We start from the raw sequence: 16686 nt of genomic DNA on the forward strand, positions 1-16686 counted from the left end.
AAATGCAAAATTATCATTTGTACAATTTTCTCAGGTGGCCAACATGGTTTTCATCGACTATTTTTTTGAGCAGTTTATGTGAATAGTTGTTATGTTGAACAGACGCTTTGGTTGAGATTGTAGTAGGGAGAAATGTCATTAGTGTCAAATACGTCAGCATTGTAAAAACTGAAACTCCTGGACACCAACATCAAAGGGACTGACGCTAAGTGAGACTACTGTAAATAAGTATACTGTGCTTAAAGTGTCGGCGCTCTCAAAGGCCAAAAAAACCAATACAGAGAAATGAAGCCGTTGCCAACTAGTCCACGTGGACTAAAAAATTGGCGGTTCGTATTGAATGATTTTTACTAACCGAGTTTCATGATTGGCTGAAGAGTCATAAAATTAAATTTGAAGTTATGTTACGGTGACGAATAGAATGCGAGCCGTCGTGTTGTCAATGTTCAGTTCAGGAACTGATCACGATTTGAGTGTTGAAATTCGATATTGGTGCAGTTATAATTACTTGAAATTTTTGTTATCTGTTTAAAATGTGGCGTCTTTGGACAAATACCTATAATAGTAATAACGAGTGTGATAACAACGTTGACTTTTTTCTGTGTAGTGATTCCAATAGCGATGGTGAACAATGCGAAAAAGAGATTCCAGTGAATAAGATTCGGATGCATTTGAATATTGAAACACAGAGAGTATGTTTCAACGTATATAAGAATCTACATCTTAAGTTTGGTTTCGAGGGAAACAAACTATTACAAGCAACATCAGATTTGTCCGAAATTCCTTTCTCAACTGTTCGTAAAATATTACGTGAGACTTTTCATGACCTGACCTCAATTTACAATTTTACATGACTGCAGACTGAATAATGAAAAGTTCTGTTTTATTAGATTTTACAAAAAAAATATGAAACTACATAATCGATCAATGATCATTAATATTCTAAAAGTTCTGATGTTGTTTTTTTAAGAACAACTTCGATTTTCAGAACACTTGAGCCATGCTGTGATAAAGGCCGCATTTTAGATAATCATATTGTTACTCTAGAAAATAAATATCGATATTATCCCTGAAAATACTAATATTTTCGAAAATATAGATCTTAGTGTTCTATGGAAAAAACAAAATTTCGATTTCATACTCAATCTTAGTGTTTTGCGGAGAAAAGAAAATTCTGATTCAATTTTCAAATACAAACTACAACTACTTAATTTTTTCAACTAAAATTCTATGAAATGTCCATTTCAATATTCCAAAAAGAAATTTGAGGTCCACCTATCTACTTAATTCATTTCCTAATTCTAAGATTTTTTTTTCTGATTGATTTGGCCGTTACTCGATTGAAGATCTATAGTAATTTCATAAACTACACCTCAAGATTTGATCTTCACAAATACCACAAATATTTGTGGAGATCAAATCGTGAGGTGTAGTTTATGAAAATCTAAGAATTATGATAATAATCCTATTGACCACACCATAAACGAAATACACAACATAGAAAATGGCCTTGAGTGCAATAATCGGTTATTTATTTCAAGCTCATTCAAGATATACATATTTTATGTGTTTCAAGCAAGTTATTTCAAGAAAACGGGTTTTGAAAAGGGTTTCTCCAAACCAGCTGTCGCTCCTTCACGATCAATAATTGTCTAATGTGAACATGTGTGAACTAAGATTTGACGAGGTCTAATCTTTCAACGTACAATTCTTAGCATGAATCAGAAAAAACGCAGTATTTGTATTTTTCTGAGCCACTTCGGGGCTCATTTTCGAGGCTAAAATCTCCGGAAAAAAGTTTCGCAAACCAACTATCATTGCCAAATGCCTGCATGGTTAATTTTTCGGACAATTTCGGTAGCACTTTGGTTCAATTTGAATTCGTAGAGCAAAACTGGACGAAAATTGTTTAACGACATCATAGAGCATCAAAAGAGTACACCGACACAGTAAAATAAATATTTATTGGAATATGGAGCTACAAAAACACAATACACTGTTACAATATGCATTCTCAAATTGAATGAGAGTGATTCTATTGCATAAATAGAATTAATACACAAAGAAGTGCGAGCATATTCATTATTTTCCTTAGATATCACATTGAAGGCCTAGAGAAAGTTAATCGTTATTATATTATATATTTATCTACTCAAGTAAAACTAGAATAGCCAGTCGTTGCTGATACTTCGAGATATAACCGTCGTTCTCACGGTCAACGCAAATAACATTGATGATGTCTGACGCATTAGCAGGCAAAACGTTTGGTACTTTCATTCGACCACCACCTTCCAGTCCAGATTTTAATCAGTAAAATAAGAATGTTTTTGTCTTCATAACCACAGTTTTTTTTCAGGAGAAAGTTTGAATCCCGCAATCGATATTGGCCAAATTGAAGGTGCATTTGTCCAAGGTTACGGGCTATTTGTTCTGGAAGAAATGGTTTACTCCCCTAAAGGTGATACTTTTACCAGAGGTCCGGGAACGTATAAACTTCCTGGATTTTCTGATATTCCTGCTGAGTTCAATGTTTCGCTTTTAAAAGGTGTTTCTAACCCGCGAGCTGTATATTCATCAAAAGTAAGTATTTATATATTATTATCTTCATCAAGTCATTATTATCATCTCCTGCAGAGTTTACGAGTATTGTTGGTGTGTGATATGATCAAGACTAGTGCTCTATTTATGATTTGGTTCATATACAAGGTTACAAGGCCTCTGTTTATTCAACATCATGAGTATCTAATACACTTTGATTTACATTATCAAGGGATTCGGACGAATCTTGGGCAACCTTACTTTTTTATCACTAGTAGAAATGATTAACTTGATTAACAACCAATCTAAAAAGATTGTTGAAAATGGGATATGTTAGGAAAAAATGAAAAAATGGTAATAAAAAGTAGAACATTGTGGAACTGCATAAAACAGCCTTACATCTAAACTTGAATGAATCCAAAAGTAAACCACTGAATCATAATAATTTGATCAGTAATAAATTATAAGTGGCAAAAACTTTCGGATATTTGTCAACCATTATAGAAATCATTACCATTTATAATATAACATGAAAAGAATATGAAACTTGAACTATATCCATCCAACAAACAAAGTAACCTAAACAAAGATAGATGCGTGATCAAAGCATGATTACCACACATATTTGCATCCATTGGGTAAAATAAACAAACCTCCTCACGCTGGCCAATCAGATTTAACTGCAATCGGCTGGCGGAATTCATTGTTACAATTTCGGAGTAGTCATTACGTTTTAACGCCTGTAGTGTGTACATACATGTACGGTATTTTAAAGTGTAAAATTTTCAAAATGTTAAGTACTGATACGACTGAAGAAACTGCTAATTTGTGTCTCTACACTCCACCTAAAAAAATTTCCTATACCCAACCGCATATTATGAAAAAAAAACTACGATCGTTCCTTAGTGTGACTCTTTAAAAGCAGCCTTGTCTGGGAGATCACGTGCATTATGTATGATAATCTGTTGCTTAGATGGACAGAGTATAGAATAACTTCTGATTTTCAACTTCATGTTGTTGGATACGATGATGCATAAACCTAGATTCCTATCTAGGTATATGTGAGTTTGGAGTCTGTATCGAGGAGAGATACAGACTTGTAAGAAAATGCGTATTTCGAAAGGGAATATCGAGATATTCATCTCTCACAATGTACCTACACGATAGGTTCTGGCAAATGTCTGTCGAAAAACAACTATTTCTTCGGCTAATACCACGCTGGAAATGGGATTATATCTGACAGACATTTATGCAAGATACCTAGCAAAGACTAACCTCTTTATTAGCCGGAAAAGTACTTTTTTTCGGCAGGAATTCCTAATGTACCTACTGTATTTCGAGATTCCATTCCGAAATATTTATTCTCTCATCACCTATTATAGACAAGAAAATCAAGAGGCAATTCAATGGTGGCATCTCAGGCAGCGGAAATATAATGCAATGTCAAATGTCAAATCAACGATGTTTTTCGTACCAGTAACAGGAGAAGAGATTAAAAAAGTGAAAATACCGCCTAATAAAAAAGTACATGATATGACGAGATTTCTATTAAACTTGTCAAAGAAATTATTGATGTTTTATCTGAGCAATTGCGCATCTAATAAACTCGTGTATTTCTTTTGGAGGCTACCCAATGTTCTTAAAATAGCGTTATTAGTTCCAATATTGAAAAGTGGTTATAGCAAAAATAATTTGGGGGTCCGGCTGGCAAACACCTTCCTGACACTGCCAGCAAATTGTATTTTTCAATAATTATTTATTCTCTATAAAGACAGATACATATTAGTTTTTCATTATGGTTCCTTTGTTCAAAATGAGAGATCAGATACAATTATCATTTATTCCACCCGAGTCTTTAAGTGTTCTCTTTCGCCTGAGTATTTAACTATCCTCTTTAAAAAACGTAACAGGCAGTTTTATACGGACATCAATGAATAATTATTACTTTCAAATTATTTTCTATAATTTGACAATTCACATTTCCTAGGGAAGAAACAATAATTTCCGCCACTTGCTTCTAGCGCAATGTTTCCATCTAAATTGATTTGTTATTTCAGGCAGTTGGCGAACCACCCCTTTTTCTAGCAAGTTCGGCATTATTTGCTATCAGAGACGCTATCAAAGCAGCTCGCGAAGAAAATAATATCGAAGGAACTCACTTCAGATTGGACGCACCGGCTACATCGGCAAAAATTAGGATGGCCTGTCAAGATGAGATTACATCTAGAGTAAGTTTGAAATATTAAGAAGAAGACCAGCGCTCTAATCCACAATATCGTTCATTATTGTGGTGTTTGCTGAGAATAAGTCAAAAATCAAACAATCTCTTGATATTTGCCTCGTACCGTTGCAGGGTATTTTACGATTATTGATAACGTTATATTATTTCAAATATTGTTGTCCATATTTCATTTCTAAAGCTTCCATAATATTTGAATAGTAGTTGTGACAGCTTTCTGTAATATTCTGCAGTATTTCTAATATGTGACCTTGCAGATAATTGGCTGCTGATGTTTCAAAAAGTCGACGGTAAATAGCCTACGATATATGTCCATTAAAACTCGAAGTCTTTAGGGTTAAAACTCATGATATTCTTATGGCTGATGAATATTTTTATACCAATAGATAGTGTTTTTATACTATTTTGCAAAGAAATATTCTTTTTTTCTCTAACATCATCTATAGAAGAAAAATAACAATTCTTATGGAAAAAAAAAGTGTGACTTTCAACCCCGTGCCCCGGATGGTTGTCACAATATCTGGGATAGGTAGTCACATAGTTCATTGAGAGGTATAAAAAAATATTCTAATGAATATTTTCATTGAAAGTGGAATAATAAACGTAATTTATTGAATCCTAGAAGAGAAAAAAGTGTTTCATTCGTAGAAAAAAACATATTTGCTCCAAATGAATAACGTCCATCTGGTAAACTAAATAACAAAACTATAAGTCCATCAGGCCGCAATGCTTGTAATCGTCACTAGTGGTCTATCTGTGATGGACAGTGGTATAAAATCGTTGTCCTGAAATGTCCTGATTGAATGGACAAATTTCACAGTATTTCAACACCGCAAAAATATTTGACGGAGTTGCTGCTAATGCAAGAGCCTTTGCAATATTTTTTTTGTATTTCATATATCGTCATTTGTTTTTCTCGATTATTCACCATCCACTGATCCATTGCGTTGTTAATGTATTTTTCAAAGGTTCCTAAACTGACCTGCCAAAGGTTGTAAGCGGTGAGTACCATGTGGTGTCAGTACTATGCCACTTTTTTTTGCAAAGTTCATTCCTTCAATAGCAAAGTGAGAGCTGTTTTCGAAAAAACTTCTAACATTATCTGGGTTGAAACTCGTGGCTCGGGTCAAGCTGGTAATTTTCTAAATGATAGACAAGGACGTCTCCTCAGAGGCGGCCTAAGGGGGTGGCGAACGGGGCAATCGCCCGGGGCCTCGCGCAGCAACCCAAGTAAATTTAAAAAAATACAGATTAAAATAAAGTTAGTTAACTAATTCATTAATTCAAAACATAAATCTAAAATTCATTATGTAGTAATATAAACTAATATTTATATGAGTTTTAAAATATTTCCCAGAACTAATCTTACCTAGGCCCTTAAATTACCAATTTCAATACCTGCCATAGTTCACTTTGAAACAGTTTGGTAGGAAACAAAGTTAGTTGTTATAATATCCTCCTCTTAGTTAGTTTAAGTAATCGAGTTCCTTAGATTATATATTTTGTTACAACTTGTTGATTATTCAAAAAGACATTTACAGTTAGAAACTAGTGTTTTACGAAAAGAGTTCGCGTGGTCGTGATGCCGGTAGAAAATTTGAGTCAGGTAGTTCAAAAAGGAAACGAGCTATGAAAAGAAAGCAGGTACAAGAAAATCTACGTGGATCTTTATATAAATATATAAAAAGTGATTATCAAGAAACAGAAACCTCTACAAAACAAACATTAACTGAAAGTGACTCTGACTCTAATCCTCGTCCAGCATTCTTTCCACATCATCATGGGTGCCGCCGCCGTCATCAAGTAAAAACAGCGAGGATGATGATGAATTAACTACATCATTGTCGCCGTCAACGCTTTCCAGTCAAGAACCCGAATCTGAGCCCGAGTCTATGTCTACAGTTATGACTGCTGGAATGGAAGATCTGAATCATCAAAATAACCCCGGTTTGTGGCCCATAACAATTACTGATGTAGACCGAACTGAGATTATATTAAAAGGTCCAATCCGGGTTGAAGTTGATGTATTTCCCGTAAATGATAACGGCGATTCAGCGAATATCATTATAATAAGATATTAGTTAACGGTGAAAAGCTTGACAAACGCTGGATGATTTATTCACAAACAAAGAATGCCGTTTACTGCTTTCCGTGTAGAATATTCGGGATAGAAAATACAAAGATTGGATCAAGTGAAGGAGGAAAGCACAAGGAAAAGAATGTTGAAATGGATTAATTTAGAGAATGGTTCAAAAAGCTGTTCCACTATTGACTCCTTGCATCAGTCGAAAATTGAACAAGAAAGGCAACGTTGGAGAGATACTTTAGAACGATTACTCGCAATCGTAAATTTTTTAGCATCTCACAATTTGGCCTTCAAGGGTCGTAGAGAAAAGTTAACTTCTGACTCAGATTCGAGTGAGACAAGCAGCAACTTTATAGATTCAGTGAAGTTAATATCACGATTTGAGACTTCACCAGAAACAATTACAGGATAAGATGATTCATGATCACTATCTTGGAAAAAATATTCAAAATGACCTCATACAATATTTGGCAAGTCACGTGAAGACTCAAATTGTTAAAAAAATAATAAATAATAATTATTACTCTATTATTCTTCAATTATTATAAGATTTTTTAATACAAATACAGCTGAAATTGAAGAACATTTTATTGGTTTCTTAGCTGTCGAAAAAACTACAGCTGAGAGTTTGACTAACTATATAATCACAGAATTAGAACAGTTAGGTATATCATTGAAAAACTGCAGAGGCCAAGGATATGATAATGGTGCCAATATGCGTGGTGAGAAAAGTGGGGTCCAAAAACGTATTCTTGAAATTAACCCACTTGCTTATTTTTTACCTTGTGCGAATCATAGCTGGAATCTCATCCTAGGAGATGCAGCATCGTCTTGTGTCCAAGCAAAATCTTTTTTGTCTTTTGCTACAAAGGTTGTACACTTTGTTTGCCGGCTATTTTAAATGCTCATGTGAAATCGTTATCGCTAACACCACTTTCTGAAACTAGATGAGAGTGCAGGGTAGCTTCGGTGAAGGCCGTTAAATATCAACTAAGTGATATATGTGATGCTTCAAAGGAATTATCAGAAAATACAACAGATTGTCAGTTGGTCAGTGAATGCCATTCTATAGAAAAGGAAATAACTACCTACGAATTTGTAGTTCCACTTGTCATATGGTATGACATTCTTACAAAGATAAATGTTATAAGTAAAATGTGGCAAAGTGAAAACATGCACTTAGATGTGGCTATACAACACCTAGACGCATTCACAAATTGGCTCGATAATTATCGAAAAAATGGTTTTTAGTCATCCCTTGTATCAGCGAGAGAAATAGCTGAAGAAAATTATATCGACAGACAGTTCAAAGAAGTCAGAAGACGAAGTAAAAAAAACATTTTGATTATGAAGGAGAAGATGAAGCTCAAGAATTGAATGCAGAAGAGAATTTCAAAATAAACTATTTTTATGTAATTGTCGACAATGTGCGCGCAAGTTGTCATCCTAGGTTTGAGGCACTTAAACATCATGAGAGCATATTTGGTTTCATGTATAATATACAAAGATTGAAGGCAATTAGTGATAGTGGACTTTTGAAGAAATGCAACGACTTGCAATCGTTGCATTTCTTCTATCGAAATAGACCTGAGAATTATTGCCACCACACCTGTAACAGTTGCATCTGCTAAAAGGAGTTTTTCGAGGCTTAAAATTATCAAAACATATTTGCGGAATTCGATGACACAAGAACGGCTTTCAGCCCTTGCTATTCTTTCAATCGAAAATGACGTAGCCCATTCATTAGATTATTGTGCTTTAATTAAAGATTTCAGTCTTCGGAAAAGCCGCAAACATCAATTTTAATTTCTGTATTTACTAATTTTGAAATCTTTCAAAATAAAATATTTCAAAACTCAAATTTTATTTATTTGTATATCTATAGTATTTCTCGTCATTTCGTTAGACATGACAAATACCTAAACCAAACAACCAGACGGTCTGGTTCAAATCTACTTTCGCATCACACGAGAGGCAAAGGACCTCACAAAGACCTGCCGCCCGGAACCTAGCCTCGCAATGGGTAAAGCCGCCGCTGCGTCTCCTCATAAATGACGTGAATCAATCGGGACTAGCTAGCTTATTCAATTCCCAATAACGGAATTTTCAAATTTTTTGGAAACGGTAAGCTCGAACGCTATTTTTCCAATATCTTTGGAAGACAAACCGAAATAAATACTTAAAGCCATAAGAAGGTATTTTTCCAATCTTCCTTCTGCCATGACATTTCTATGATTTGCTCTGAAAAAAAAACAAAATTGTATGTAGCAGACAAAAGCCAACAAAAAATGCAGCACACATATATGGCGTTGCTGTCACATGTGACTACTATAGCCCCCGTAAAGTTAAGACAACCAGCCCCAAAACACATTAGAGAACATAATCCCCTAAAATAACTCTGAATAAATATTTTTTCATAAAAACGAATAGTGATATCATGAACAAGATGTGTCACATAAAAAATACATGAAATAATATATATCTACGGAAAGTTCTAGTATACTTACCAGACTCGACACAAATGTGCAAAAATTTACTTTTGCCGTCCGAAAAATACAAATGTACGTATTTCCGTCACAAAGTATGAGAGTAAACTGAAGTGAGGTTAGGATTGGCGTATTGCTCATCCGATCCTTCGATTGCGTTCGATGAACTCTTTCGTTCATTCAATTTTCCAATATGGCTGCTGTGACAACCAACCCTTGAGACTATACTCGGTCTCCCCTAACTCTGATAAGAGAAAACATATCGCTGTGCTCGAGCTGGTCAGTTTGTTCATCTCATTGTCCGGAGTAATTTACGATAATTCGGGCGTAGTAGTAAACAAAAGAAGTAAATAACTTTCACTTTCTGTTTAAAATAAGTATCCAACAGGTCAATTGTTATACCTACTCATAATTATTCCATATTTTTGTTCCGTGTTTTTATATACCAACTATACTTAAATTTTCAGTTGATTGATCCTGAGCCTGGAAGCTTCACGCCATGGAATGTCGAAGCATAAATGGAATTCAGTTGTCAAGAGATGTACCGAGTTTATGTCTGTTACAATTTTTTCAACTATGTACTAATAACATAATTAATCACTGGTGATAATTAAACCAATAACTGATAAGAATATGTATTTATTTTAACCAGAAACAGTTTTTCTATTTCAATTTTTCTACAAATTAAAAGGTAAAATTTTTTAATTTTTTCTTATTTGATAAAAGAGGATGTATGATTTTTAGGAACCAGATCCAAAAAATGATACTGCCTATATCTATAACTATAATTTTAAAACCCAATGTTTTCGTATGTATAAGTGAAACATTTAGAAATATCTCATAATTTATTCAGTATATTGATGATATTTTTAACTTACCTGGCGAAATTAGTGCATTCGCAGATGATACCGTTGTATTCTTCAAGTACAGCAACTGCTCCAGTCTGAAACAAAACAATTATTAAATCATTTCTCCTAGTAATGAATTTCCTGTAGAGTAAATTGCTTACTATTAATATGAAAAAACCCATTTATCTACCCTTGACAAGCTACGAATCGAACTTATCTCAATTCACAAAATCGGGTTCAAATATGAAGATAAGACAATGCTCAACAAATGCGATAAGAAAGTTGAGTTTTTAGGGATCTAGTTTGACATCATCTGAAATGGAATATTCAAATTGATGATGCCATAAAAAAATTAGATTTTGGTATTGAATACCTACCTAAAAATAATGTACTTTGCGCTAGTACAAAAGCATTTAATTTATAATATCATAGAATGGGGTGAAACTACAAATGTATACATGAGGCATTTAAAGACCACACAAAAATGGATATTTGTAGGTGATCAGTAAAAATTATTACAGATATTCTAGTAAACAGCTTTTCAAAGTGCTGAAGTATTCAATACTCAAGAATTGTCTTAGAACTCATACACACATCGGAAAAGTCTAGGGATATTTTTAAAAATGGCAATAATTTTTTTTAGATCGCTTTAGGAAAAAAAGTTGACGGGTGATTATTAAGAATGTAACTTACAACAAAATTTATTAAATGGTCAAAAATACTGAGCAAAACTAAAAAAAATTAGGCTCTTCTTTGGCACCTCGAAAAAAAATCATAATACAAAAAAAATTGGAATCAGTACAAAGTATGGCCTCCACGCTGGTTTATTACGGCCCTACATCTATCGTGCATCGACAAAATGAGATTGTCAATGTCTTGTTGAGGTACATTTGCCCATTCAGCGATTAAAAGCTCTCTCAATTGAAACGTTGTGTAAATGTTCCCCATATGCGGAGTAATTCTTCGTTGAAGCATGTCCCACACATGCTCGATAGGATTCAGGTCCGGTGATTGTGCTGGCCATGGCAATACATCAACTCCTTCGTTGGTGAGCCAGTCAGTCACTAGACGCGCGACATGTGGACGAGCATTATCGTGCATTAGGTGGAAGTTTTTACCAACAGCACCAGCAAACGGACGGACGATAGGTAGAAGAATGGTGTCGAGGTACTGTCGAGCTGTGAGGGAGCGATTTGGAAAAACGAGATCGGTTCTGCCGCCGATCATGATTCCGCCCCATAGCATTACTGTACCACCTCTGTATGTGTGGACTTCCTGGAAGTGTCTCAAACGTTCATTATTTCCAGGTCGTCTCCACAGTCTTACTCGACGAGAATCTGGATGAAATCCAAATCTGGATTCGTCTGTAAACAAAAATGTGGCCCAATCATTTGCATCCCAGTTTTGATGTTCTTGACACCACTCTAATCTTCTACCGCGATTGCCTCTCGACAAAGGTGGACATCTAAGTGGCCTTCTGTTGTAGAGATCTGCATCATGCAGTCGATTTCTGACAGTATCACAACCAATGGTTACCTGGTGCGTCTGCTGCAACACGTTAACCAACTCAGGTGCTGTGATTGTCGGTTGTCTTCTTGCGGTTAAGACCAAAAATCGGTCTTGAACTGCAGTTGTAGCGCGTCCTCGCCCTGGATGTTGATCGGCTGGACTGCCAGTTTCACGGAAACGCCGCCACAATCGACTGATAACACTTTGGGAAACCCCCAAACGAAGAGCTACATTATTTTGTCGCATGACACCTTGAAGAAGCCCTACAGCTCTATTCATCTCAGCCAATGGTAAGTGACGGCGTTCCATGTTAAAGCACAATATTTCCAGTTTAATTGCTGAGCAAGAACTGCATAGAATGTACAAACTCGACACTTTCAGATTATTCATTTTAGACGAAAACCTACAGTTTGTAAAAAACTTGATAAAAGATTAGTTACCGTTTTTGCAGGCTTTGTTCAACCCATAGAAATCTACAGGGTGGTCGAGTGTACCAATTTAATCGAAATTAAACGACCTCATTTATTTATTTTTATGATATTTAGTATGTTATAAAAATATCCCTAGACTTTTCCGATGTGTGTAAATGCATATAATAATAAAAATAGTATAGTTACTAGATACAAAGAATGTCCCCTAAGTGTACCCTATGTGCTGAAAATAAATATATTATTTGTTCATTGAAGAAGAAAGTATAACATAATTTCATGATTTGTATTACTTTCTCTTCCGAATATTACTGGAGGTTTTTCCCAACACCAAACCGTTATTTCAACACGTCGCGTCGACACGTGCCAAGGTGTTAAAATAACGGTTTGGTGTTGGGAAAAACTTCAGTAATATTCATTACTATACCAAAGGTCCCAAACAGTGCATCACAATTAGTTTCTTCTTTATTGAAAACAATAGGCAGAGGTGCCTTGTATATCTTGCACCCAGGATTTTTAATATTTTTTCTCACTCATTTGAAACACTTAACTCGGTATCCCTGTTATAATCCAATCTACGGAAATATTTCTAACGAAATTAATAAATTTATTTATTTATTTTCATATTACCAGCAGCACATAATGTATCCATTGATTTCGAACCAATAACAAGAAAATGAAACTAAGTATACCCATGCAAAGGATTTCCTTTGTGAGTATCTTGAATCTGTTAGAATTTCTAACCAAACAACAAATACACTGATATCTATACCCACACATACAAAACCTAACAGAGGAAAAAATGCATTCATAAGATACATCCTCTAACATTCTTACATTCTCTAAGAGACGTTAACTCAAGGAATCAGTGTTTTTTCTTATATCTGGAGAGAACTTTATTGAACAGCCTAGAAATGGATTGTACTTGAGTACTTGGCTACCCGTCTTGAAGAGGAATATGGATAGTGGCGAACTAGCAAAACAGATTAATGTCAGAGAATACCTTGTCATCCACAAAGCAGTATTATCTAACTACATCGAATGTTTCAGAAGTAAATCAACAACATTGACATATTTCACATTTGACATCTGTCAGGGAATTTTAGAAGTAAAGAGATCATCGAAGGAAAAACTGCTTATAGATTTAGATTTTTTCCAATTCTGAGGCGGCTGCAGTTTTTAGCATCCTAAACGTCAATATAATTTCTGTATAATTTCCTAACTCTTTTTTGATCAGCAAAAGGATAATCGTCAGCTGTGGGCCCAGATGAAACATCATGAAAACCCATAAAACGTTCTACCACATTACCGTCTTTGACATATCTAAAAACGATTGAAAGTTGTGATGTACAGGTAATATCGGTAGTTTCCATTAATTTCCCATGCAAAAAAAACACACTTTCAATCTCGTTGCTTATATTTTCCTTAATAATGCATGCCACACTGTCTATAATAGGCTCATTTTGAATGGTTTTTGAGGTGCCCGAAAAAACGCTACCATTTAAAAAAGTGCCAAATTGTGAATCATATTTGTCCATAACACGAGGTAAATTTTTTAAATCGGAGTATCCTATTTTAGACCACGTTTGGTAATCGGTTTGTACGGAAAATAAAACACAGGGCCAACAAAAAAGTTTTTCTCGTTTAATGGAGCCGGTTATCCAATCGCATTTATCGTACCAACTAATATTAAATCCTCGATTTTGTCGATTATCTGACGATATAATTGAAATCCAATTTAGTTGAGGCCTTCCCAGTGTTTTAATAATGTAAAATTTATTATCATAAGATAAAGACTCAAAATTATTTGTCAGCAACCAATCGACTATATCGTCAGATTTTTTAATTTCGTCCAACTTATCCATAATGAATAAAAAAAAAACTTACCGAAAAATGAAAACCTGAAAACACCTTGAAATTGAAAGAAAACACTTTAAAAACACATTAAAAATATTACCAAAAAGCACTGCTATAATATAATACAGCCTGTTTTATACACAAATAACAAATATTATCAAGAAACACTAAAACGATTTACCGAAATAATTTTTAGTCCCGGTACGTCACGGTATCCCGTCCGAATAATTAAATAAAAAACAAACGCATTCGTACCATAACGGAGACCAACTGGAGGCAAGCCTCCTCTGACGCTATAATTTCTGCAACTGAAATCACAAACCAGGACGTATGTCGCTGATTGGATCGGTCTCGTGGAGCCTGTGTTTTTTAAAGCGGTCGAAGGCTTGGCTCCCTTGCAACGTATGACATTTATTATTTCGGGTTGACAGTTTATTAGTTATTCGTTCATAGGCGGTGCGTTTTGTTGATGCAGGATACAGTGTGGTACGTACTACGTAGTGAGTGATAGTGTTTTTTCGGGCATATTATGTATTTATATTAAAAATTAATGGTGAAGTAACCATACCCAAGCATTTTTAGAAAAAAATAATCATAATTATTTGTCAATGTCTCTCAACCAGGAAAATAAGTTTAATGGGCTTAAAACCTCCCGAAATCTTCAAAAGCGAACTAAACTTCTCTGAAGAGGTGAAATACCTTGGTATTATCCTCGACAAGAAGCTAACATGGAACTCTCATCTACAGAGTAGAGCAAAAAGAGCATACGTGGCTTATGAGCAATGTCGGCAACAAGTGATGCAATTGAACCCAGGTTTGTGTTTAATAAACCCTACAAAATACAAATTAAGCAGAACACAGAGTCAGATGCTACAAATGCAATACGGATTTATACAGATGGCTCAAAAACCAAAGAAGGCTCAGGATGTGGAGTGTACTCCAGATCACTAAGCCTAAGGATTAAGTGGGGAATGGGAAGAAATACCAGCGTGGTCCAAACAGAACTGGCTGGTATCTCAATCGCCACAAAAGAAATAACCAAGAAAAGAATTTTTGGCAAAAACATAACAATCTGCACTGATAGCAGACAAGCACTATTAGCCTTGAACAGACACCGTGTTACTTCAGGGCTAGCACTAGAGTGCCACCAAGATTTCGCCAAAGCCTCGATAGATAATAACATTATCCTGAGGTGGGTTAAAGGGCACGACAGGAGTAAAAATAATCGCATTGCCGACTCTTTAGCCAAGGAAGCGGCTGGACTAAGAATTTTAGGACCAAGCGGCACCCACGGCCTGATGACTTCGACAATTGCGGAACTAGTCAAATGTTACACCCATGCTCAATCTTTAAAGAGATGGGATGAAATCAAAGGATGTAATCTTGCCAGGATCACCTTGGGCGACCCTGGGAAGCTGGCGCCGAAGAAATATCTGGCGATGACCAGGAAAAATCTACGCCTTACAGTAGGATTTCTGACTGGCCACTGTCAGCTAAGGAAACACCTACATAATATGGGGCTAGTGGACACACCTCTATGTAGGATGTGTGAACAGGAAGATGAGACTGTCAGGCATGTCCTGTGCGAGTGCCCGGAGTTATCGTCAATAAGAGAGTGTGTGTTCGGCGAGTCTTGGCCTACACTTGCCGATATAAAGGAGATGTCTCCCAGCGACCTGTCCACCTTCCTGGAAATGACAGGATGGACGACGACCTAGGAGGACAACTCCTCGGGAGGATGTACAATGGGTCACATGTGGCCTAAGTGCGTGGGCTTACACTCACCCTCCCTACTCTACAGATACAGACAGAATGTCTTTTAATTTATTGCGATGAATAGCCTCAAATTTTATGGGGAGGCTGAGCCTCCCTTGCCTCCTCTGACGAGCCGCCGCTGGGTTTAAATTACGTATTTTTAAAAACCATACCTTATAGTTTGAATATTGAGTTGTATTTAAATACTTTCTAAGTATATGTATAGAATAACAGTGTGTTTTCTCCTCCAATATTTTTAGTGTAAAGTTTAAATATTGGTTTGATATATTGGAGAATATATCCAGAATTCTCAAATATATCTAGAACGGATACAGCTGATGAGTCTACAGAGTCTTCATTTTGACATAAAAATCAAGAAAATGATTTTAAACATGTATGAGCATGATACTCAAGAAAATACAATATGACTCAAAGATGAAATTGTAAACAAAATGAGAAATAAAACAGAAGTGTGTAGTCGCAGAGTCTACAAAATTATCAGAGAATATACCAATAACCCAGTGTTTCTCAAACTTTTCGAATTCACGGCTCCCTTATGTTTTTTGAAGGTTATCGCGGCGCCCCAAAAGTAAAGACTACACTAGGTATTTAATTAATAAAAGTAGGTATGTGGCTGTCTAAACGGATTGATTTTGCAATAACCGATATTATCATATTATCAGAGGATTTTTATTAATAGGTACCTTTACTCTCAGTTATCTATGTCATGGACGTAGAAAAATAATATTTTTCTACGTCCATGATCTATGTTGTAAAACATTGTACTTTGAGACTCACCCGTGGCCCACGGCGCCGCGGCGCACAGTTTGAGAAACACTGCAATAACCATACATTTTGCCAATAACCAATCAAAATTGTAGATTTGATGGATGCTTTTATAGACATTCAATCAGAAGAATAGTGATCAATATTTTTTTAT

The 16686-nt window shown here is 35.4% G+C and overlaps 2 protein-coding genes across 3 annotated transcripts in view; one reads left to right on the forward strand and one right to left on the reverse strand.

The window, feature by feature from the left end:
* Positions 1–9981, forward strand: part of LOC111502823 (xanthine dehydrogenase rosy) — a 52210-nt gene extending 42229 nt beyond the window's left edge. Inside the window, 3 exon segments of the mRNA XM_074173237.1 lie at positions 2357–2580; positions 4596–4766; positions 9817–9981. Of these exon segments, the coding sequence (XP_074029338.1) occupies positions 2357–2580; positions 4596–4766; positions 9817–9867 (446 nt within the window). The 3' untranslated portion in view covers positions 9868–9981.
* LOC111508887 (uncharacterized) overlaps positions 1–16615 on the reverse strand; it is a 90726-nt gene extending 74111 nt beyond the window's left edge. Inside the window, exons 1-2 of one of the 2 annotated variants that reach the window (XM_074173248.1) lie at positions 16545–16615; positions 10228–10292 (exon numbers count right to left, since the gene is read on the reverse strand). In XM_074173248.1, the coding sequence (XP_074029349.1) occupies positions 10228–10292; positions 16545–16600 (121 nt within the window). In that variant the 5' untranslated portion in view covers positions 16601–16615. Of the gene's footprint in view, positions 1–10227; positions 10293–13137; positions 13161–16544 lie in introns of those variants that run through there. The other variant, XM_074173249.1, reaches the window with a different exon arrangement.
* Positions 16616–16686: the final 71 nt, after the last annotated feature.

The sequence above is a fragment of the Leptinotarsa decemlineata genome, unplaced genomic scaffold (genome assembly GCF_025532065.1).
Source record: "Leptinotarsa decemlineata unplaced genomic scaffold, Ldec_3_MD MMD2_tig00000218_RagTag_RagTag, whole genome shotgun sequence".
NCBI classification, from domain to species: domain Eukaryota; kingdom Metazoa; phylum Arthropoda; class Insecta; order Coleoptera; family Chrysomelidae; genus Leptinotarsa; species Leptinotarsa decemlineata.